This window comes from Anolis carolinensis, chromosome 2, assembly GCF_035594765.1.
Source record: "Anolis carolinensis isolate JA03-04 chromosome 2, rAnoCar3.1.pri, whole genome shotgun sequence".
NCBI classification, from domain to species: domain Eukaryota; kingdom Metazoa; phylum Chordata; class Lepidosauria; order Squamata; family Dactyloidae; genus Anolis; species Anolis carolinensis.
In genome coordinates, this window is record NC_085842.1 from 173,264,780 (window position 1) to 173,287,100 (window position 22,321).

Sequence of the window (22,321 nt, forward strand, 5' to 3'; positions counted from 1 at the left end):
CCTCGCAGTGGATCCACTACAATAGCGTGTGGCTCATCAATCATGCCAGAGATCAGAGTCTTACGGTTCTCGCCTTTCATCTGTGCCACTTCAATGACATCACGTCCTGAATCTGTCCAGTAAATGTTCCCAGCAACCCAGTCTATGGCAATACCCCTTGGCATCTTCAGCCCTGATATCTGTAAAAGTCAACACACCATGGGCATCAAAAATTGAAGCATAGGACCTTTCTAACTACACTTCTGGATTCCAGTTTTTTCAATTTGGAACCTGCTTGTATTTTCTCACGAAAGCTCTGTTACATACATTTAGGTGGGTGACTGCACCATCGCTCTGCCTCCGATTACGATTGGAAGCACTAGAGCCTGCGGTGGATGGCAGCTCTCGGCAAGAGATACGTCCTGTATGCCAGTTGGTCCAGTAGATCTTGTTGCCCTTGACATACACATCCATGGCAGCAATGCGGACACTCTCATCCCCTTGGAAGGCAGGTTCGTAGGCCGAATTGGGGTTAAAGTGGTACATGCTGCGGATCTTGTTGTCATCAGCAATGTAAAGTACCTGGTATTCAGATCCTGGGAAGGAAGAGAAGTCCAAGAAATCCTTGAACAATCATCATGGGGCACTTAATCAAATATTACACATATGAACAAGAGGATGGATCATTCAATAAAGCAGGTCATCACGTGACAAAAATGGCTTTGTTTTACATTTTATTGAGATCCAAGTAAATCAGGTCTCCAATGGGATACAATTACTATGGTTCTTAAGAGGGACAAACCTCACATCTTAGATGGGAATGGAGGGCACAGCAAGTCAAGCTGAATGTGCTTCTAATAATCCTAAATAGTAGAAACTGCATACATTTTAAGGAGTTTTAATTCCTTACTTATAGGAGCCCCCGGTGGTGCAATAGGTTAACCCTTGTGCTGGCAGGACTGCTGAATGATAGGTTGGTGGTTGGAATCTGAGGAGAGTAGGTGAGCTCCCTCTGTCAACTCTAGCTCCCCATGTGGGGGCATGAGGGAAGCCTCCCATAAGGATGGTAAAACACCAAAAACATCTGGGCGTCCCCTGGGCAACATCATTGTAAACAGCCAATTCTCTCACACCAGAAGCAACTTGCAGTTTGTCAAGTTGCTCCTGACTCGAAAAAAAACTTCTTAACTATCATTAATCAGGCTTATGGTGAAGCAGTGGACATGAACCATCCAAAACTACTAATCATTTCTTCATAATGAAATAAGTGAGTTTTGGAACTTGCTGAGAGTCTCATTGTTAAAATCATGGGAAAAGCTAACTTCTTGGAATACAGCTCTCAGAAATTCCCCAGACGGTGTGATAAAAATAATTCCAAAGTGGAAGACAAGATATATTTCCTCCATTAGCTAAGAGTCTAAGCTGCCACCACTTTATCTCAGCTTTCTTTACTGTCTTCTACCAAAATCAGACATGAGACAAGCTATTATTTCTTTTTTCAATGTAGCAGTTACTGACAAAGTAGAAGTGATAGCCTATAGAAGAAAAGCTGTAAATTGCATGACACCTCATGCGCATTATCATGGGTCTGTTAAGCATGCATAGATGTGCACACACTCAACTATACAAACTATGAGAAAAAGGTTCCTCCTAGATAAGGTGCTGGTACCTTCTGCCTTGCACATCTGATGGGTCTTCATGAAGTTCTTGGCACAAGTACACATATATGAGCCCTTTGTGTTGTTACAGAGTTGACTGCAAACTCCAAATTTCAGGCATTCATTGATGTCTAAAAAGAACAAGAGAAAGTTAAAAAAAGGTTACTGGATGCAAACACTGGAATCTATATTACAGAAAGACACTTGCCCAAAAATTCACCAGTCATCTTTTTCCCCCTCTCCTGTCACCAACTCTTGCCCAACTTTCTCAAGCAGTTAAAGGATATGGGAAAAGACAAGATGTGGGCTCACTTACTCCAGAAATACAGCTTTACCATTTCTGACACCAGTTTCACCTGCAGCTGTTACCATTATCTGCTGGATTGTATCTGATGTTTCTTTTACTTTTCACCCTTTCAACAGTCCTGGAGCTACATACAGAATCATGGGTTCTGATTACGATTATTAAATACTCAGGAAACATATTTTGCAGTCACAACATAAAGCAAACAGAAAGGATAAATGCTGATACAATATTTTCCTGCAGTAAAATATTTTAGTTCAATTTTTTGAGAGGTAATACACACACACACACACACACAGGACTGAACCAGAAAATTCCATTTAGAAATTCATGAGAATGACCATTACCAAAACACAAGATCTGGTCAAGATCCTTTACAGAAACTAAACAGGAAAGTGTGTCACTGTTGGTTCTGCTAGACATCTTAACAGATTTTGAAACCATCAACCATAGCATCCTTCTTAGTTGCCTCTCTGGGATGGAACTTGGGGGGCACCATTCTAGGGATGGCTCTGGTTTTTCTAAGAGGGTGAAGATCCCTTGGCCATTGTGGTGTCCTCATGGCTTGATTCTGTTTCCCGTAATGTTTAACAGCTACATGAAACCACTGGGAAAGGCCATCTAGAGATCTGGAATCCAGTGTCATCAATATGCTAACACACACAACTCTATCTCTTTTTTATCTGATTCCAAGAGAATTGTTTCTGTACTAAACCAGCCTCTGCTGTCAGTAATAGACTGGATCAGGGGGAACAAACAGAAATTTAATCCAGACAAGACATACCGTATATACTCGAGTATAAGCCAGCCCGAATTTAAGCCGAGACACCTAATTTTACCACCTAAAACTGGAAAAACGTATTGATTCGAGTATAAGATGAAGGTGGGAAATGGAGCAGCTAGTGGTAAATTTCAAAAGTAAAAAATAAAACTTTATACCAATAAAATTACATTAACTGAGGCATCAGTAGATTAAATGTTTTTGAATATTTACATAAAACTGTAATTTAAAATAATAATAAGACTTAAATAAGATTAGACTGTCCAACTATTATTACCCATATACTTGAGTATAAGCAGACCTGAATATAAGCCGGCCAGGACCCTCACTCAAGTATAAGCCGAGGGGGCCTTTTCAGCCCTTAAAAGGGCTGAAAAACCCAGCTTATACTCCAGTACATAGGGTATGTGTTGTTAACCAGGAGAATAATCAGGGAATAAAGATTCAGCCTTTGCTGGAAAGGGTTATATTCCCCCTTGAAAATCCCAGGTTCACAACTTGGATATGCTCCTGGACTTTGACTGTAAGCCTGGATGCCCAGGTTTTGGCTGTTACCAGGAGGGCATTCGCATGGTTAAAATTAGCACGCCAGTTTGATTTCTTGAGTCAGATCTTATCACTGTGACACATGCTTTGATTACTTCCCTTATAGACAATATGGGACTGTCTTCAAAAAATGTTTTGAAACTTCAATCAGTCCAAAATGCTGCAGCCAGGCAGCTGATCGTGCACTGGATACCAGTGTGTTTTGAGGCAGAGGTTAATTTTTATATCAGAATTATAACTTGGATGTGTCCGGAGCTGCTTCTAGCTAAACCAGACCCAGTCAGCAAAGTTATGACTGAAGCAAAATTTCATTGTGGTTTTGGAAATTCTTTTCTGCTTTTGGTTGACAGAGAAACAATGATGGGCACAAAAAGATTTTGCATAAAATCTAGTGAAATTTCTTCCAAGGTTTTCTACGCATTTCCAGATATTCTTAGGGGACCCTGTTGTAGGTGGTGCAAGCTGACACTCTTCTGTGAAATTTGCAGCACACTTCTCAGATTTCATTCCTGTATTTTCAAGAACTTTCTTGGCAGGACCCATCTCTTGGCCCAGTACCTTGGCAGGAATTCTTGTCTGGCACTTTCTGGAAGCCGCTGGGGCAGGTGCAGTACACAGATGTGTTGGTCTGGACACATTTGGCATCATCGCCACACATAGACACATTAGTGTGACATCCATAGGTCTTGGGATCTACAGGCAGAAAACGGAAATGGACAAATCCTGTATCAGCCAACACCAAAGAGAGGAACAGGTGAAGAGTTGAGTTCCAAATGGGGAGTATGTGTGTGATCTGCCAAAGCATACACAGCTATCATTCCTAGCATCTAAAACTCCCCTTCTCCCTGAATCACCAATCCCAACCTTTGGTCCTAGCCCAAATCTGTCAGTCCTTGATTAATCACTCACCTGTCAAGCATTTATACTCATCGGATCCATCTCCACAGTCATCAAAGAAGTTGCACTGAAGCTCAGCACTGATGCATTTCCCGTTCAAGCAGTGAAATTCATTCTTCTCATGGCTGCAGCTCCTTACAGTTGGTGATTCTGCAAAATTTCAGAGACAGCAGTGAGAACCCATGATAAATGTGCTTGTGGTGTCAAAATTCCCTTTCCTTTCCTATTCCCTTTTAAAAGAGCATAAAACCAAATGGGAAAAGGAACTTGTGCCCACAGCACGTATGACTGCATTACAGATTCATCCCAAATTCTAAGACAGAACGGAGTAGCCCCAACCACAAAGGAATTTGCCTATATATATATATATATATATATATATATATATATATATATATACATACACACACACACACACACACACACACACACACACACACACACATATATATACATGTATCACAAAAGCCTAGGAGAATTTCAGGTTTAGCTGTTATTTAACATCTGCTCTCATTAGTTATAGACTTGAGTACAGCAAAGTATAAATCTACAATTTGATGAGCAATAGAGGACCCTGAGCGACATACGGTCATCTTGGGGAGCTGTCTGCAAAATTTTTGCACACCCTGTGTGTGTATGTGTGTGTGGGAGGCAGAGGCACTCACCACAGAATTGCTCATCAGTACCATCCCCACAATTGTCAATGCCGTCACACTGGCGGCCAATCCACAGACATACGCGATCGTTCTTGCAGCGGAATGGTCTGTTGGGCGGACACTGGAATTTCACTGTACCAGAAAAAGAGAAAAATGGTTGGAATGTCAGACAAACACATGAAGGCAAAAGGTGATTGTGAACCAAGAGGGGTGAGTAACAATGGAGGATCCCACAACCACCACTAGTTACATCCTGGGTTCCTCTATTTCCTGAATCCTAGTTTAGGATAAAATGAACAAGGAAGAGCTTGTTGGTTTTCTATAGGGAATCACAAACAAATTAGACATTAAAGAAAGGCAAACTACAAATTCCTCACTTTTTAAACAGTTGTTTTGTTACTCTCTTGAATGTTCTGTCTCATGTGCTAAAAGAGCTTGGCTGGCTTCAGAGACTAGGACCCCAACCTGGTTGAACAGAAGTCACAACCTGCTGCTCTGCTTTGGGCAACAAATTGTTTTCGGCCAGCCCTACATTTAATAAAGGGTGTCTAGTGAGAGATCTTCATCTAGGTTTTGTAACTCCCCTCCTCCTCTCCAGCCATGTCTTTCTTCCTGGTTCTCCCCTTGGCAGTGCCACCCTCTCCCTCTTCCTCTCTTTCCCCATTGGGTCCAGGGAGATTCCACACACCTGCCTGGCACCAATGAGCTTCCATAGGGTGGGAGGATTGGGAGTTGAACAGGAGGGATGGTAATGAATGGTTGTGCCATCTGAGGGTCTAAATACAACTGGATGTGGCTTCACTATAAATTTAACAATTAAATCACACACATGTATGATTATGGATACGGGAAAGAGAATAGAAGTGGGAAAGGAAGTCCAGGACACTCACAGCATTCCTCATGATTCTCATCAGAGTTGTCCCCACAGTCGTCCTCGCCATCACACTTCCAGGCCAAAGGCTTGCACAGGGTGTTGTTGCACTGGAACTCATCCAGGGGACAGGTCCTCACTGTGGAGTAGTAAATGAGTCAGAATGCATCAGCAACTGAGACACGGACAAGCCTTTTGGACTAAAACTTTCATGAGTCCCACAACCTTTTGGGAACTATAGTTTACCCACATATCTTTTACAAGCTTTGACCAAGACTTTGGACTGCATGCACTGAGAGTCTCATTTGCAGCTGTGCTCCCACCCCAGAGGCCTTAAAAACATAGGCAGTGACCATTTCCACACATAGAGATTTACTGGAATGTAAATCTGAATTAATTCCTTTCTTGCATTTGGCTGCATTCTTTACACTCCAACACTCAGTGTATATCACTTCTTAAAGGCAAAGTGTCCTTGGGCAGTTGCTTGGGATCAATCTAAAATGCATCTATTTTGTAACATTTTTCTTTTACAATTTCATTCAAATCATATTTTTCAGTTCTCTCAATGCTCCATATTATGGAACAGTGCAGTAAACTGGGTGGCTACACTACACAGCTCAATTCTGTTTGCAGCATTGCTATCACATACAGATAAGCTTCCTGGGGTCAGCTGATACAAAAGGGCAGTCACTAGAGAAGACTGTGTCCTTCAAGCATGGAGCCAGCTCTGAACCTGGTTGCCAAGGACTGTATAAAAGCGACAACTAGTGTATTTCCAGGAAAAGAGAGTTCTGTAACTTGACACTTACAGGTATGCCAATGTTTTACTTCATTTCCCCCCTTCTGTATTGATGCCTCACACTCGATTTGGCCCTAAATGAAGCCACTCTAACCACTTCTTTCCAAGAGCAAGGAGATGTGGGAGGACCCTTACCTCTGGTGCCACAGTCTTCCTCATCACTGCCATCCATGCAATCTGCATCGGCATCACAGCGCCATAGAAGTGGAATGCAGTGCCCACTCTTGCAGTGGAACTGGTCTTGATCACAGCGTGGCTTGCATTCTTTCTGTAAAGGGAGAAATGGGGAAGGGAAGGAAGGGAAGCAAACAAGATCACTCAGTGACAGACAAGTTTTTCAGCTCAGACACAAGGGCCGGCCTTTGGCCAGTCACAAAGAATTCAGTTAAGCAACCCATTAAAGTCTGGCCACAGAGGGATTATGTGTAGATCTAGAGATTCCATATTAATCAAATCTGTGAATAATTTAAAATGCACAAAAATTAAATTGGCAAATGTGGCCCTTGAAGGGGGAACAGCTTGCCCCCCCCTTGAGTCGCCGAAATCGGAGTGTTGACCTAAAGGTGACTTGCCATGGGGAGGGCAGGTGGTTCCAGCTTGCTTATGCCGCGATGTTCATGGCCCTAAGCCAGGGAGATTGAAAGAAGTTGGATATCACCAGCATGCTGGTGACACCAAACTCCTGCTGACCTCTCCCCAAAATTTCATACATCTGTTAAACTCCATGGGTTATAGATCTGAACTCTGAGAGATAACAAAGGCCAATACTCATGCTGTCAAACTGGCATCTTCCAGCATCATTTGAAGCTATGCTTCTGAGAAGGACTGGAACCTTTTGCTCCAAAGCCTATCACAGAAGACAGTCCAAAAGGAGAGGTCCAGCAGAACCTATAAGGACCATACATTTCCTTGTCTAGGTCCTGTATAATCATCCACCAAAGCAGCCCAGACATCTCCATACCATAACCAAGTTTGAAACCAAACCAAAATGTCCATTACCTCATCAGAGCCATCAGCACAGTCATGATCCCCATCACATTTCCACCGGCCAGCAATACAGCGCCCATTAGCACAGGAGAATTCACTTTCAGAGCAAGGCCTGGGTTCTGCAAACAGAGAAGAAGCATAGGACAGGTGAGTTGGAAAGTCTCAATGAGCACAGGAAGGGGGTGGGGGTAATGTATAATTCAGGGTTTAAATGTGGTTGCTTATTCCTAGTATGTCACTGGGCAGGCATAAACAGAACTATGAATCTAACAAAGAATACTGTTGACAACAAGGAAGAGAACACAGGAGAAGCCACAGAGGAAAACAAATAGGGGTGGGGAGAAGAAATGGAACATTTTGGTTTCTAGTTGTCTCAAACTGCACTATTACATTAGCAGCATTTGGCAGGCTAGCTACGCTGTATTGACTGAGAGCTTCACTTTTTGATAGCGGAAGTGGCAAACCACCATCATCTAGGCATGTTCCATATAAGCCCTGCAATGATGAGTGTCAGGGAGAACAATCACACCTTGGGAAGGCTACGTGATTGGAGTACAGTTCTCAGAATCCCTCAGGTAGTTGGCAGCCATGATGACTGGGAGATTCTGAAATCCCCCAAAAAGAAGCATTCCCAAAGTCTGAGAGCAGGATACTGGTCTCAGTATTTTATTTTTTATAATAAGAAAAGTTAGCATATGAAAGTAAGTAAGTATCAATATTTGAATTTATAAAAGCAATTCCCTATTTTAAAAGATACAGAAATAATCTTAATTCAAATAAATATAACACTAAACACTGAAGATGTCTAGTTTTATAGCAGATGACTCACTGAAGTATAACTGAAACCCTCAATTCTTTCCTCTTTCCAAAGATTTTAGCTTAATTAACTCTTTTGAAAAGTGACATTTATATTTTCAGTAATTTATTTATTTCCATGTAGATTATCTTTGTCTTGAAACTGTATAACTATTTTATAAATTCGTGTATGTGTGTGTGTATACAGACATCGTATTTACTCGAGTCTAAGGCGCCATCAAATCTAAGATACAGAAGTAATCTTAATTCAAATAAATATAACACTAAACACTGAAGATGTCTAGCTTTATAGCAGATGAATCACTGAAGTATAACTGAAACCCTCTATTCTTACCTCTTTCCAAAGATTTCAGCCTAATTAACTCTTTTGAAAAGTGACATTTATATTTTCAGTAATTTATTTATTTCCATATAGATTATCTTTGTGTCTTGAAACTGTATAACTGTTTTATACATTCGTGTGTGTGTGTATACAGACATCATATTTACTCAAGACTAAGGCGCCATCAAATCTAATGAGCACCTCAGTTTTCAAAACCCTGAAACGCAAAAAAAAGTATTTACCATATTATGCAAATCTAATATGACCCTAATTTTGAGAAGGTAATTTAGTCAAAAAGGTGAGCATTAGATTCGAGTAAATACGGTATTTACTGTCATAATCTAACTTTTGATGGTCAATTTCCATTTGATTTTTTACCAGCTAGAAGAGTGGTTCTCAACCTATGGGTCCCCAGATGTTTTGGCCTTCAACTCCCAGAAAATGTAACAGCTGGTAAACTGGCTGCAATTTCTGGGCGTTGTAGGCCAAAACACCTAGGGACCCAAAGGTTGAGAACCACTGAGTTAGAACATATGGGCTGCAACAGAAAATGGCACCCATTGTGAGTATCCTTGTCTGCTTTCCTTGTAACATCTAGAGTAGCCTTGAACACAACATCCATAATCTCCCAGACAGCAATGCTGGTCAAGTGCAAAGTAGCAGGCTTAAGAATTTTGGGATCTACTTTACTTTTCAATTGAACTGCAGGAAGTGAGTGGCATAAAACACACGCAAAATTCAGTTTAGTATTCAGTAGCAGAGACTATCCGGGTACATCCCCAAAACAAGAAATTGCCCTCAATATTAGAATTGAACTCACAACCTTTTCATACAAAAATCTGCTCCTCCCCTTCCCTAAGTTTTTTTGGTTGAGCAAATTAGCTGTGGCTATTATAGTCTCTCTGTTGTGGTCAAGCTAGAAAACATTACCAAAGAGATCAGGCAGATGTTTGCCAATTTAGCTGGTCTCCTTTCTATTGATCCTTGATTTTGATATCCTTATGTATGTGACATGTGATTACCATGCTGCTGGTTTCATTATGCTGCTATAAAGACATGGAACTTCCATATGAAGTGCAGTGGAGACAGGAGAAGTAAAGCAAACAACTGCTGTTTCTTTTGGCGTAAGACAGTAGCACCTCAGAATTGTCACTACTAATGTTAAACAAACAGGAAGTTATCTCATACAGAACCAGATAACCAATCCATCTCTCACAGTTTCAGAGAGGAGATTTACCCAGCTCCATGTAGAGATTAAACCTGTGACCTTCTACAGGCAAACCATGTGCGCTATGGCCCTTCCTCTGTTGCCTTTTGCTTTGTGGTCCTGATTTGCAACACTCCAGTTGCCCTCCAACGTTTTACAGAGCAAGTGTATTTGGTGCCCACTGGCAAGGAAATACTTAATGTAACCCCTTGGAACTTTGGCAAGGATCGAAGAAGACATACAGCCTGGTTTGTCCTGTAAAGGGAACTAGGAAGAGGGTTGGATCTCTAGAAGCTAAGAAAGCATCAAAAACAGAAACCTGCTCCATTTAGTACCTTGGGAGGAGGGAGGGGGAAGGACAAATACTTTGGAATGCAAAGAAAATCCCCACCCCATGTTCCCCTTTCAACACAATTAAGGCTTTAAAGGAGAAGGAAAAGAAGTATTTTTTGACAGAAACCTACCTCTGCAACCCCCGATACGACAGTGTGAAAATGGAGAAAAACATAAGATGAGATGAAATGGCACAAACTCAAATTACACAATGTGGCAAAAATATAACAAGAACGAAAAAACCTAAAAGAAAGTTACGTTTTAGATTCTACTGGGGGATGGGGAGAGGTTGGGGAAAAGAGGTTTGAGAAAATGAGGTGTGCCATCCATCTTAAAACTTTAATAAAAAGTCTTGCTCAAAGCTTGGGCTTATCAAAGCACACCTGATCTCTTATTCTCCAAGAGTACAGCAATCATCACATTACACGCCAGACGATCAGTTTTGGGTTCCCACCCATCATATGTCTCTTCTGGAAAATCTTCTTAATCTCAGTAAGTAATACACTGCTTTTAGCAGTCAATGACAGCAAAGATCACACATGAAAAATTTAATTCTTGAATCCACTTTCTATTCCCAGATGGCAAAGACTTGGCACTTTTGTACATCTCTCTCTCTTTTGCTATCCATGTGCTGGATACACAAAAACGCAAAAACTTAGGATGGTGAGCTAAAAGCTGATCTGTGTTGAATCCTGGGCTGGTCTGTCCTTACACTTGCATTATTGTGGGATGATGTAGATGGCAGAAGCCAGGGTTTCCCTACTGCTACCATAGGCTGAAATGGGTACAGGAACTAGCACAAAAGGAAAGGAAGGGAAACAGTCAATGACTTGAGTAGCTTTGGAGAGCATGTCTTAAAGAACACTGTAGTAGGGATCTTGCATTTGTCCCTCTCAAAATTTCTCCAAGATGACAAAACACAACCATTTATTTTCTCTCAATTATTCTAGTCTCAAGGTCACTCCCTATCTTGCTTACTGGTTGTACAGGGAGGTGCTTCTTGACAGCAAAGGAAGTCCTGATTTATGTTGGTTTTCTTCTCTTGCCCCCCCCCCCCCTCTCTCTCTCAAGCAAGGCTTATTTCATCTTCTCTACCCGGCTCAGCCTGATTAGGATAAGAAAAGACAAAATACCATCTCTCCCTCCCCAATATCACATGCAAACATTCTGCTATCTAGCAAAGAGGTGGAAGGGGACACATACTACAGCTCTCTTCATCTGAGTTATCTCCACAGTCGTTGTCGTAGTCGCACTGCCAGCGGCCTGGTACACAGCGGTTGTTCTTGCAGCGGAACTGATATGGCTCACAGGTCCGTTCATCTAAAAACAAAGGATGCAATTCAGGAAAGGGAAGGACCCCAAATTAACCACCATGCATCTGCAATAATGATGATGATGATGATAATAATAATAATAATAATTATTATTATTATTATTATTATTATTATTATTTATTTGTACCCCATCCTATCTCCTGGAATGGACTCAGGGTGGTTTTCAACAAAAGTAACAAAATGGCGAACATTCAATACCAAAAACAAACAATGATATATCAAATCAAAACAGTGGATAAAACGATCTCAAAATAAACTTTAAAAACTAAATAAAATACATAATTAAATTTAAGTAAACATAATATAACCCATCACACAACAATTTCCACAGTGGCTTTCTAAAGGCTTTTAATACATGGAGTAGTGTAACTTCCTCCTTGTCCCTCCTGCCACGCTCTGGATAATGTTATGGTCATATTGAACAGAGCCAAGATGATAGTGTAGTGGGTTTAGTTGTTGGGCTAGGACCTTGGAGGTTAAGAGTCAAATGGCAGCTCCATCATGAATAATAATAATAATAATAATAATAATAATAATAATAATAAACTTTATTTCTGTCCCGCCACTGTCTCCCCAAAGAGACCCGGGGCAGTTAACAAAATACCGCAAAGTATAGACAATACATAAATCTAAAATGATAAAACCATAGAATTACAATCACACACACACATAATTTCAATGTAAAACATTAAGATTCATAAAATGCTGTCATTGTTGGGGATAAAAACAAGATGTTTTGATTGAAATAGCCCAGTGCTTGCTGAAAATTTGTTGGGTGACTGTGGGGAAATCTCATTTTTATGCTTAATGCAGTGGTTCTCAATCTGTGGGTCCCCAGATGTTTTGGCCTTCAACTCCCAGGAATCCTAATAGCTGCTAAACTGGCTGGGATTTCTGGGAGTTGTAGGCCAAAACATCTGGGGACCCACAGGTTGATAACCACTGCCTTAATGGAAGGCAAAGGTAATTTTCCCCCTGAACAAATCTTGCCAAGAAAAACTTGTGATAGGGTCATCTTACAGTTCCCATGGGCTGTAAATGCGAAACATTAATAAACATTCCTGAACTTGACCCTCTCAGGCAAGAGTCTGTAGAAAACAGGCCAAGACAGCCATTCTTGGCATGTTGGCTCAACCAACCCATTTAGCTGCACTATCAACTTACCACATTCTTCTTTGGGCTCGTCTGAGCCATCTCCACAGTCATCCTCCCCATCGCATTTCCAACGTGCAGGGATGCACCGGCCCGAATCTTTGCACCGGAACTCATCCAGACCACATCTCATTTGTGCTAGAATAGCAGAAAGAAACAACTATTTGGAAGGTTGAGTTGGATACACATTACTAGAAGATAGTTTGATCTGTCTTTTTCTAGTCATTCCCTGCTTTGAAAAAATGGGGCTAAAATAACTTGCTCTGAATGGCTATTTGTCTGGTCTAGATGCTTCTATCCCAATTTTAGGATAGAGGACATTGGTCTGGGTATGTATTTTTTACATTCCTGCTAATGCACCCTTCTTTTATGTTGCACTTTGCCCATTCCTCCTTTATTCCCTTTTGTCTTCAGAATCGCCCTCCAATTTTGCAAAAACTAAGTGAAAAACATGACTGTGTTTACTCAATTTATGCACATCGGAAAACATTCTTATTAATAAATCCTGTATGGAATTTGAGAATGTCTTAAAGCAAAACAATCAAAAGACCTATTTAAATGCCTGAGGAGAAAGTCCTAGACAGGTCAGATCATGCTACCTGAAGTAGACCAGTTAAAACAGATATAAATCTCATTCAGAACAAGAGGGGTCAAATTTTTCTTGCTTCTGTGAGGCTTGTATATGATTCTGATATTACACTAAGTGTGTGAACTCTCATTACGTATTAATTCCCTAACAGCATCTTGTGACATCTTCTGCAAATGTATCTAAGAATGAGATCTAAGAGTCAAATTCATCTTTGCTAAAGTACAAAGGAAGACTGAGGTATCTTAGTCAGACACTGTAGGCCCCTAAGGAAAGTCAACCTACTTTCCATTTCCCATTACAAAGGCATTTGAGCATTATCCTTTTCAGCAAATGTAGTTTCTTACTGCAGTTGGCAGGCTCATCAGATCCATCTACACAATCGTTGTCACGGTCGCACACCCAGACTCGTGGAATACAACGTTTCGTGATGGCACACTGGAACTGGTTTGGCGCACAAGTCACCTCCGCTAAAGATTTAGAGAAGTCAAGAGACAACTTTAAGATCTAGTACAACACACGGCACAGGCAGAAGTCCTCCTGTAATGAAGGCTAGCCAATATACAGTTGGATAATGGCTATGGTAATGCTAACACTGTGCTTCTGTTACTCTGATGCATAATGGGCATACAATTGCATATCCTCAGCATCCTCACTTCCCCCTCCATCTTTACATCAAGTTGCTAGGCCACAAGGGAATGAAGAAAAATGTAAAGATATGTTTGGGCAGTGCTTACTGAAATATCAAAAGCCAGAGAAGAGAAAGAACAGACTTCTCCAGGGATTATAATAGTCTGCACAATTCTTTACTCTTCACCATGATTAGCAGAAACAAAATGAATGATGCAAGCTAAGTACATTTCCTTATTTTGAAATGGTACTTATAGGTTAGAAAATCTCACATTTCCTGCAAACTTTGCTATTCTAGTCTGGAAACAAGATGTTTTATTCAAATGATATGTCTCACAGGTCAGAGCAGAGTATATATTACAGGGCAATATTAGTACATTTTGGATTGGTCATACAATGACACCTATCCCTATGTTCATGCTTCTGCTCTGAGCATGACTTACGACAGTCCTTCTCATCTTCTCCGTCTCCGCAATTGTCCTGTCCGTTACAGCGGAAGATGCCAGGGATACAGCGGTTGGTGTTGGTGCATTTGAACTGGCTGGGCAGGCAAACATGCACTTCTGTCAATGGGAAAGCAGAAATGAAAACAGCTTTAAAAGAACCAAACATCTCTTTTAAATTTTAGACACCAATTCTGTTCATTTGTCAGGAAGTCTCACAAGACTGACTGCAAATAAGTAGGTAAGTAATTGCCTCTTTGGTGATTACCTACACTTTCTCCTAAGCTACACACTGACACGGTTTTCTTGAAAAAGGCAGAACAGGGACACCCTTGTTCTCATTTTCTGGAATTTCACACATCACCCAATGGTGAGCATATTAATAGCTTTAGAGAGTATGTTGAGGTGATCTGGATTCAGAGACCTTTTATGAGAATATAAAACTTCTGAATAAGAGACACCCCACCTACCCCAGGACAGTCTTATGCTGCTGAATGCTTGACATCTGCTTTTATTTTTAGAGACATGATAGCTTCCTCTGAAATGTTTTCAGTCACCTTGAGCATCAGCTACAGAAGGATGTGCCAAACACAGAGGAAGCAAATGCAAGCACATGTGCACATATAAACACCGACATGTAGTTTAAAAGACAATTTCCCTGAAATGTGACCACACAGAACACTTACCACAGTTGGCTTCGTCTGAGTTGTCCTGACAATCGTTGTCTCCATCACAGATGAAGGCTGGATTGGTGCAGATTCCTGTTGAGCACTGGAACTGACCTGGGCGACACTTGAATTCAGCTGCATGGAGAAAGAATTATTTGATGCTTTGGGAGATGATTCTTAAGAACTGTAGCTCTAAGACATAGTGCATGTTTATCTTGCAAAAAAAATCAGGTTTAATATTCAGCATCTCCAGGTAAAAGATCAGGTAACACTTGTCTAAGAAGACCCTGCAATGTCGCTGACAGTCAGAGTAGCTATACTGAATTAGACTCAGTATAAGACATCTTCCTATGTTTTTTTTTGTGATTTAGGGCCTCCTGTGCCAAACTGGGGAATGAAATCTCTTTCATCCATTACTGTGCCATCAGCTTTCTCACACAATTCTCTTTCAGTATCAAATTCCTCTACTAATAAAATTCAACTAGATATAATGTGGTGTTGTTTTGAATCAGAAGATGGTTCATATTGGTGAAAACTGATTTTAAAGGTTAAGTTTGGTTAGGGGAATTCTTCCTCTCGGTTACCATCTAGTAAAGATGAAGCTCTATGATGTACTTATTGTTCAGCTGGAAGTTGTTTCAGAATATAATAGCCTCACTGAAGCAAAAGCTGTGGCATATATAGTTCAACTTAGCATATAGTCAGCCAAATCAGGTATAATTTTGCCCTGTATAGCTGTGCCACCTCAAACGCATGGGAACCTCCTCCTCACTGTTCACTCACGGCAGTTTTCAGGCTCATCCGAACGATCCCCGCAGTCGTCTTCTGTGTCGCATTTCCACCAGAAAGGGATGCACTTGTCATTCTTGCAGACAAACTAGGGTTGGAAAGTAAAGATCATATAACTAAGGCAAGTCATGAGCAATGGCATAGAAGAAAGCTCCTCTGTAGCTTTCATTTTTCCCCTTACGCTTTCTTCAGTTCCAGCTGAACCAACTCATATCCTTGTTCTGTCTCCTATGCTGAGGTCTTTAATTCAGTAAGTGCTGTGGGTGGGATTGTGGGGAATATGAGTTTTAAAGGCCATTATAGTGTATTTACTGTATTTTAATTTTGTTTTTTTACCACACTGTTACTATTTAATTGCTTTTTCACTTTTATATGGCACCTTTTAAACTTGTCTAGCGAGGAGTGCTAACCGCCTTTAGTCCCCATGGGGGAAAGGTGGTGTATAAATATATAGATGATGATACCAATAATAATAATATGCTCTAAAATTGACTGGAATAAGTATGGAAACACAGTAATTAGAAGATATATTTTCCCACCCCATTTTCTTTGATTACCTGGGACTATGAATAATTAAAAATGTGGTTTCTTTAGGTCTTCAGATTCATCGCAGGCCAATGTGGAGGAGACAGGCAGCCAAAGGGCAAGAGATTCCCTAGCTTTGTGACACAGAATAGTGAGACTTCATTCATAAACCACTGAATGCCAGTGCCTGCCGGGACATGCCTATCTGATACTAAAATATGTGTGTTCCAGGGTTGTTGTATGTTTTCCGGGCTGTATGGCCATGTTCCAGAAGTATTCTCTCCTGACGTTTCGCCCACGTCTATGGCAGGCATCCTCAGAACCCTACACTCACAACCTCTGAGGATGTCTGCCATAGATGTGGGAGAAACATCAGGAGAGAATATTTCTGGTACATGGCCATACAGCCTGGAAAACATACAACAACCCTGTGATCCCGGCCATGAAAGCCTTCAACAACATATGTGTGTTCCCTCTGTCCCATGATATTACCTGGCTGGCTGTGCAGTTGGAGATGCAAGTCCTGCCATCATCGCCCAGATAAAAGTTGGTAGGGCAGGCACATTTGAAACTACCTCCTGGTGACAGCAGGCATAAGTTGCTACAACCACCATTGTTGACTTTACAGGGATGATTGGGAACTAAGAGATAAAACAGAAAAAAGGGAGGGGGAATGATGCAGAGTAAAACAAACAATAGCTGCCACCCTTCCTTCTTTTTCAAAATAGCTAAAAGTGCCTCTTTACATGATTAATTTAAAAAAAAACCCTGAATCTAGAGCACTGTGGTTCATAAAAATGTTTACATGGAAGACAGAAAAGTAAAACATGCGCCTACGAAGAGAGAAAGAAATAGGTCTGAGATCAACAAAGCATCTATATGTTTCGTTTGTAAGTTGAATGGCTGCTACCTGGTTTATGCAGATCTTTGATGTCAGGCAACAGACCTGATGGGAATACAGAACTGGGCTAATCTCAGTGCAAGCCACTGGAATAAGAGTGGACATCACACAACACGTTGTTTAGAGTCTTTAAAGATCTGGTCTGATTCTGTACAGAAAATACTCCTGGATGTCTTGCATACGCTATAAACATACTTGGACAAGGAAATTGCTGTTCTTGAAATGCACATGTGTGTAAAGTCAGATCTGTCTTTTTCAAAAGGTCTCCATAAGAAAGGGAAAGAAGTTCATTGTCTTTTCGTAGTCACATTCAGAGTGAATGAGACAGCAAGCAAGGATCTAACATATGCGTATCACAAATAAGGACTTTACAAAGTAACTTTCCAGATTAGTAAAGAAAACAACTTATACTTGATTTTTACGTTTGCGCAGTGCAGAAGCTTTCCCCTTGCTCTTTCTATCACGGACTTGCTTTACTATACTTTGAACACATCTTCCCATTCTGTCCTGGTAGATATGAGATTCAGCACTCTTATCTTATATTCTCCCCGTGGATTAAAGTTGGCCCAGCCCCTTTGCAAGGATGCCCTCCCCGCCTTTGATCTCTTAGGAGAATGGCACTCACCATCTGGCTGCCTGAAAGGATGGAAGATGTGGATGTCCATAGGTCGGTGCAAAGTGCTGATCAGCACAGACTTGTTGGCGCCTGTGGTCTTGTGTGCTCGGTTGATGGATTTGGTCTCCCAGTCAGTCCAATAAATGTAATCCTCATAGAGTGTCAAGGCAAAGATGTGTGGAATATCCTGGCTCAGGACTAGAGTGGGAGGAGAAAGAGACATTCTCACAATATAGCAAAGACATGGGGACCCAGTGGAGATTCAGACAATGGAAACGGGAAATGCTGGGAAATGCCAATGAAATGCCTGACTCAAGCTCTGTATCTTCTGTTTCAGGCATCCAGTGCTCAGTAAGGGAAATTCACAATTCCAAGCCATGTGCTTATGTGTAGGAGACTGAACTGAAATGTCATGAAACTGGGGTTTTGGCTGTGTCTAGGCATGTCAGAATGTGTTTGGGGATTCTGACAGGAGTGCAAACTTGATGGTGCTCTTCTCCTCATTGCTCTCAGACACCATATTTAATTCTTCAGAATGCCCCTTGGAATGGAGCTACAGGATATTATTATTAAGACCATTATTGAGGTTTAAAAGACTGTGGTCAGCAATAAAGAAGAGCTGAACTGAGTGCTGGTGTATCCAGCACCTTCAAAATTTATCTAGTTTTGCTTCTCATTTTTATCACAAATCTCCAAAGGATTCTAAGCTGAACTTCCAGCCTTGAAAAAGTGATTATATTCCCTGTCGGGCATGTGCTCATATTAAACCAACCTTCTTTTCCACATCTCAAGGTGGAGGGTGGGAAAAAGCAGCTCTTACTCTAGCAAGCACATCCATCACGATTGTGATTACCATATTGAAGCCTCGGTTGCATTTATTCATTTATCAAATCTCCAAGTCACAAAGATTAAAAAAAAATACAAATGTAAAAAAATACGACTAGGGTAGATCAATAAGCATAAAAACAATCAACCATGTGCCTAGATTAATAAGGAATTGGCATTCACACCCCACTGAATAAGCAAAAGAAGCAAATCTCTCAATTACATACATCTTTATATATGCTAGCAAGAATTTGATTTCTGCTGATTAAATCAGTAATTCCTTTCTTTGCAGGAATTGCCCCATATATTTTAACCGTAAGCTATTATACAGATAAGGTTGCAGCCAATCTTCCCACAAGCTCTTGCAAAGTATTTAGTTTCTCAAATTAAATAGAAGTTTTTGAAATTCTGTCTAGGACTGTTCTAGAAACCAATATACCTCAGTGAGTAAGAACCAATAAATAACTTGGATAACTTTGATAGTATAATATCAGACAGCCTGGACAAAAGTATCTTCCTATTTTCAAGATCATAGTTATATTTATTAGGTTTCAGTTACCAGTAGATTCATATTCTACTTTTGCTACAAGCAAAAGGTGGAATACATGGCTTTCCTCCTCCCCAGTATCTTGCCAAAAGAAGGAAACAGAACAGGATGCAAGAGAAACAGAACAAAGGTGCTGAGACTGATGATGTGCTTTCCAGTCTGTCCCTATCCCATGCTTTTGCTCTGTCTCTCTTAGCTACAATTACCGAAAAGCAACTAAGCAATTCAAAAGAAAAATCCAGTTCTATTACGGAAATGTTTGCACAGTTTTTTACACTAACATCTGGAGGTGGAGGAGTTGACAGAGAAATAAGTATAGTAGGACTCATCTTGTATGGAAGATTTTCTGAGTCCATCTTCCATGTGCTCAGTTTGCATATAATAGAGCAAACAGGCAGGCACAGCAAATGCAAACTGACAGACAGGTTATAGCAAGCATGGGCAAACTTTGGTCCTCCGGGTGTTTTGGACTTCAGCTCCCACAGTCCTTAACAGCCTACCGGCTGTTTGGGATTGTGGGAGTTTAAGTCCCAAACACTCAAGAGGGCCAAAGTTTGTCCCTGCCTGGGTTATAAGATAGACTACAGAAAGGTATTACAAAAGAATACCCATCTGATTCTAGAAGCTGAAAAGACGTGTATGGATGGACCTCCCAGTTATAAATGATGCAGAAAGTTTCAGTGTTTTCTTCAGGGGTGTAATTCACAACGAAAATTCCCAAAAGGAAGCAAATAATTTTAGCAATTTTCTCCCCATTACAAGGATGTCTTTTGAAGCCTATTTGCAATTTCATACTAATTCTGTACAAAATTTGCACGTGGTTGTTCTGGACAGGAAAAAGCATGTTTCCTGTCCAGAACAAATCCCAGAATATTCTGGACAGGAAATGATACTTCTACATAGAAATATTATATACACAAAATGCTTTCCTGTGCAGAAAATGCTGTCTTGTATGTAAAAAAGAAAGACATTTTGTGCGGCATTAGTCTTGAACTGCAAGATTCTCACCAGCCCAGGATTATTGCCAAAATTCTCTGAAACTCAAGAAACATATTTTTAAACATTTTAAAACATTTTAAAATATTCTTTCAATTCCTACTTTTCTTCAACATTCAAAAGGTGGTGGTGGTGATGTGGCTACCCTGGTTAGTTGGACAACTGGTTAGCAGGAGAAGGATGCCTAACCGTGATATAACTGCTAATCTTCCTTCTGCAAATGCCAGTTCAGGACTCATTTCCCAGGAGCCAGGCTTGGAAACTAGAAATAGGGGCAGCCAAGGAAAATCAGATTTGCAGAATGGGCATTTGCAATGGATATCTGAAGTTCATGGAGTTATATGCTACCCTTCTTTCCTGTAGCTTTTCCCTTGAAGCTCTGGGCCTTCCTTCAAGATGTAGTCTGTATAGATTCCTGGTCACTCTGAGCAGCCTATCTGGATGTGACTTTCACAGCTGCCACAGCTCCCTTACCTATGTGCCGATTAGAGCCATCCAGGCTTGCAAATTCAATGTAATCTTCCCTGGCATCAGCCCAGTAAATGCGGCCGTTGATATAGTCCAGGGTGAGGCCATTGGGCCAGGTGATTCTGGTGTCCACAATGACACTCCGGTTAGTGCCATCCATACCTATCTTGCCAATCAGGGAATGGTCACCCCAGTCTGTCCAATACAAGTACCTGGAAGAGATGGAAAAGAACAGGTAAGACAAAAGGCATAAATACATGACAGCAGTTGCAATCTCACCCCATTTTTTTAAAAACCACTAAAACCTGAATAACTATATGAGATTATTACACAGTTAAAGATTGGTGTCAAAGCTAGGAACACTGTAATTACAGTCTATACCTTCCCAATATCAACTGGTGACGCAAAGGAGGAATTGTGAAGTTGTCATTATTTACATTTTTAGGAGCCTCCAGTGGCCTAGGGGATAAAAGCCTCGTGACTTGAAGGTTGGGTTGCTGACCTGAAAGCTGCCAGGTTCGAATCCCACCCGGGAAGAGCGTGGATGAGCTCCCTCTTTCAGCTCCAGCTCCATGCGGGGACATGAGAGAAGCCTTGCACAAGGATGGTAAAACATCAAAACATCCGGGCGTCCCCTGGGCAACGTCCTTGCAGACGGCCAATTCTCTCACTCCAGAAGCAACTCCGGTTGCTCCTGACACACACACACACAAAAAATCCCAACTTTCTCCTCACAAGGACTCAAGACAGCTAGCAATGACATGACACAATACAATTTTTTTAAACTAGCTAAATATATATACATATTAATATAGAAATTAAAAATGATAAAATATTTGTGTCATGAGTATAAAAGCTAAAATACAGTTCAAATACAATAAAAATGTGTTGTCGAAGGCTTTCATGTCCGGGATCACAGGGTTGTTGTACGTATGTTTCACCATTGCCTCACCACTAGCTACTTTCAGTGGGACAATGGATTCTATGAACAGAAAGATGGAGTGTCCATAGGGAGCCCTCCCAGCCCAGTAGTAGCAAATTTCTATATGGAACACTTTGAAAAACAAGCCCTAGAAACAGCACCAAAAAAGTCAACTGTTTGGTTCAGATATGTAGACGACACCTTCACAATTTGGAGCCATGGAGAGGAAGAACTCAGCAAGTTCCTGGACCACCTTAACAGCATCCACCCAAACATCCAATTCACCATGGAAAAAGAAAAGGAAGGAAAACTGCCATTTCTAGATGTTCTGGTCATCCGCAAACCCTATCAACAATTGGGCCACACGGTTTACAGAAAACCTACACACACAGATAGATACCTTCATAAAAACTCCAACCATCACCCAAGACAAAAAAGAAGCACAATCAAAGCCCTGACAGACAGTGCACAAAGAATCTGTGAACCTCACCTCCTCCAAGGTGAACTAAACCACCTAAACTGGGCTCTACAGGCCAATGGATACTCCACCACAGACATCAGAAGAGCTGCAAGGCCAAAAACAAGCCATGAGAGTCAAGACAAAGATCCACCCAGAGGAAAGGTGTTCTTACCATACATCAAGGGAACCACTGATCGCATAGGCAAACTGATGAAGAAGCACACAAACTACAAGCTACAAACTATCTACAGACCCACAAAGAAAATCCAATAATTGCTATGGTCAGCGAAAGACAAGAGGGAT

The 22,321-nt window shown here is 41.0% G+C and overlaps 1 protein-coding gene across 4 annotated transcripts in view; it reads right to left on the reverse strand.

The window, feature by feature from the left end:
• The window catches only part of lrp1 (LDL receptor related protein 1), a 384,066-nt gene that overhangs the window by 17,076 nt on the left and 344,669 nt on the right, over positions 1–22,321 (reverse strand). For all 4 annotated transcript variants that reach the window (XM_062971112.1, XM_062971111.1, XM_062971114.1 and 1 more), the window contains 18 exons: positions 20,643–20,848; positions 17,810–17,998; positions 16,776–16,924; positions 15,753–15,846; positions 14,988–15,104; positions 14,302–14,421; positions 13,576–13,698; positions 12,655–12,780; positions 11,360–11,476; positions 7,491–7,597; positions 6,627–6,759; positions 5,712–5,831; positions 4,831–4,953; positions 4,178–4,315; positions 3,827–3,961; positions 1,649–1,768; positions 307–575; positions 1–179 (listed from right to left, as the gene is read on the reverse strand). In XM_062971112.1, the coding sequence (XP_062827182.1) occupies positions 1–179; positions 307–575; positions 1,649–1,768; positions 3,827–3,961; positions 4,178–4,315; positions 4,831–4,953; positions 5,712–5,831; positions 6,627–6,759; positions 7,491–7,597; positions 11,360–11,476; positions 12,655–12,780; positions 13,576–13,698; positions 14,302–14,421; positions 14,988–15,104; positions 15,753–15,846; positions 16,776–16,924; positions 17,810–17,998; positions 20,643–20,848 (2,565 nt within the window). The remainder of the gene's footprint in view (positions 180–306; positions 576–1,648; positions 1,769–3,826; positions 3,962–4,177; positions 4,316–4,830; positions 4,954–5,711; positions 5,832–6,626; positions 6,760–7,490; positions 7,598–11,359; positions 11,477–12,654; positions 12,781–13,575; positions 13,699–14,301; positions 14,422–14,987; positions 15,105–15,752; positions 15,847–16,775; positions 16,925–17,809; positions 17,999–20,642; positions 20,849–22,321) is intronic.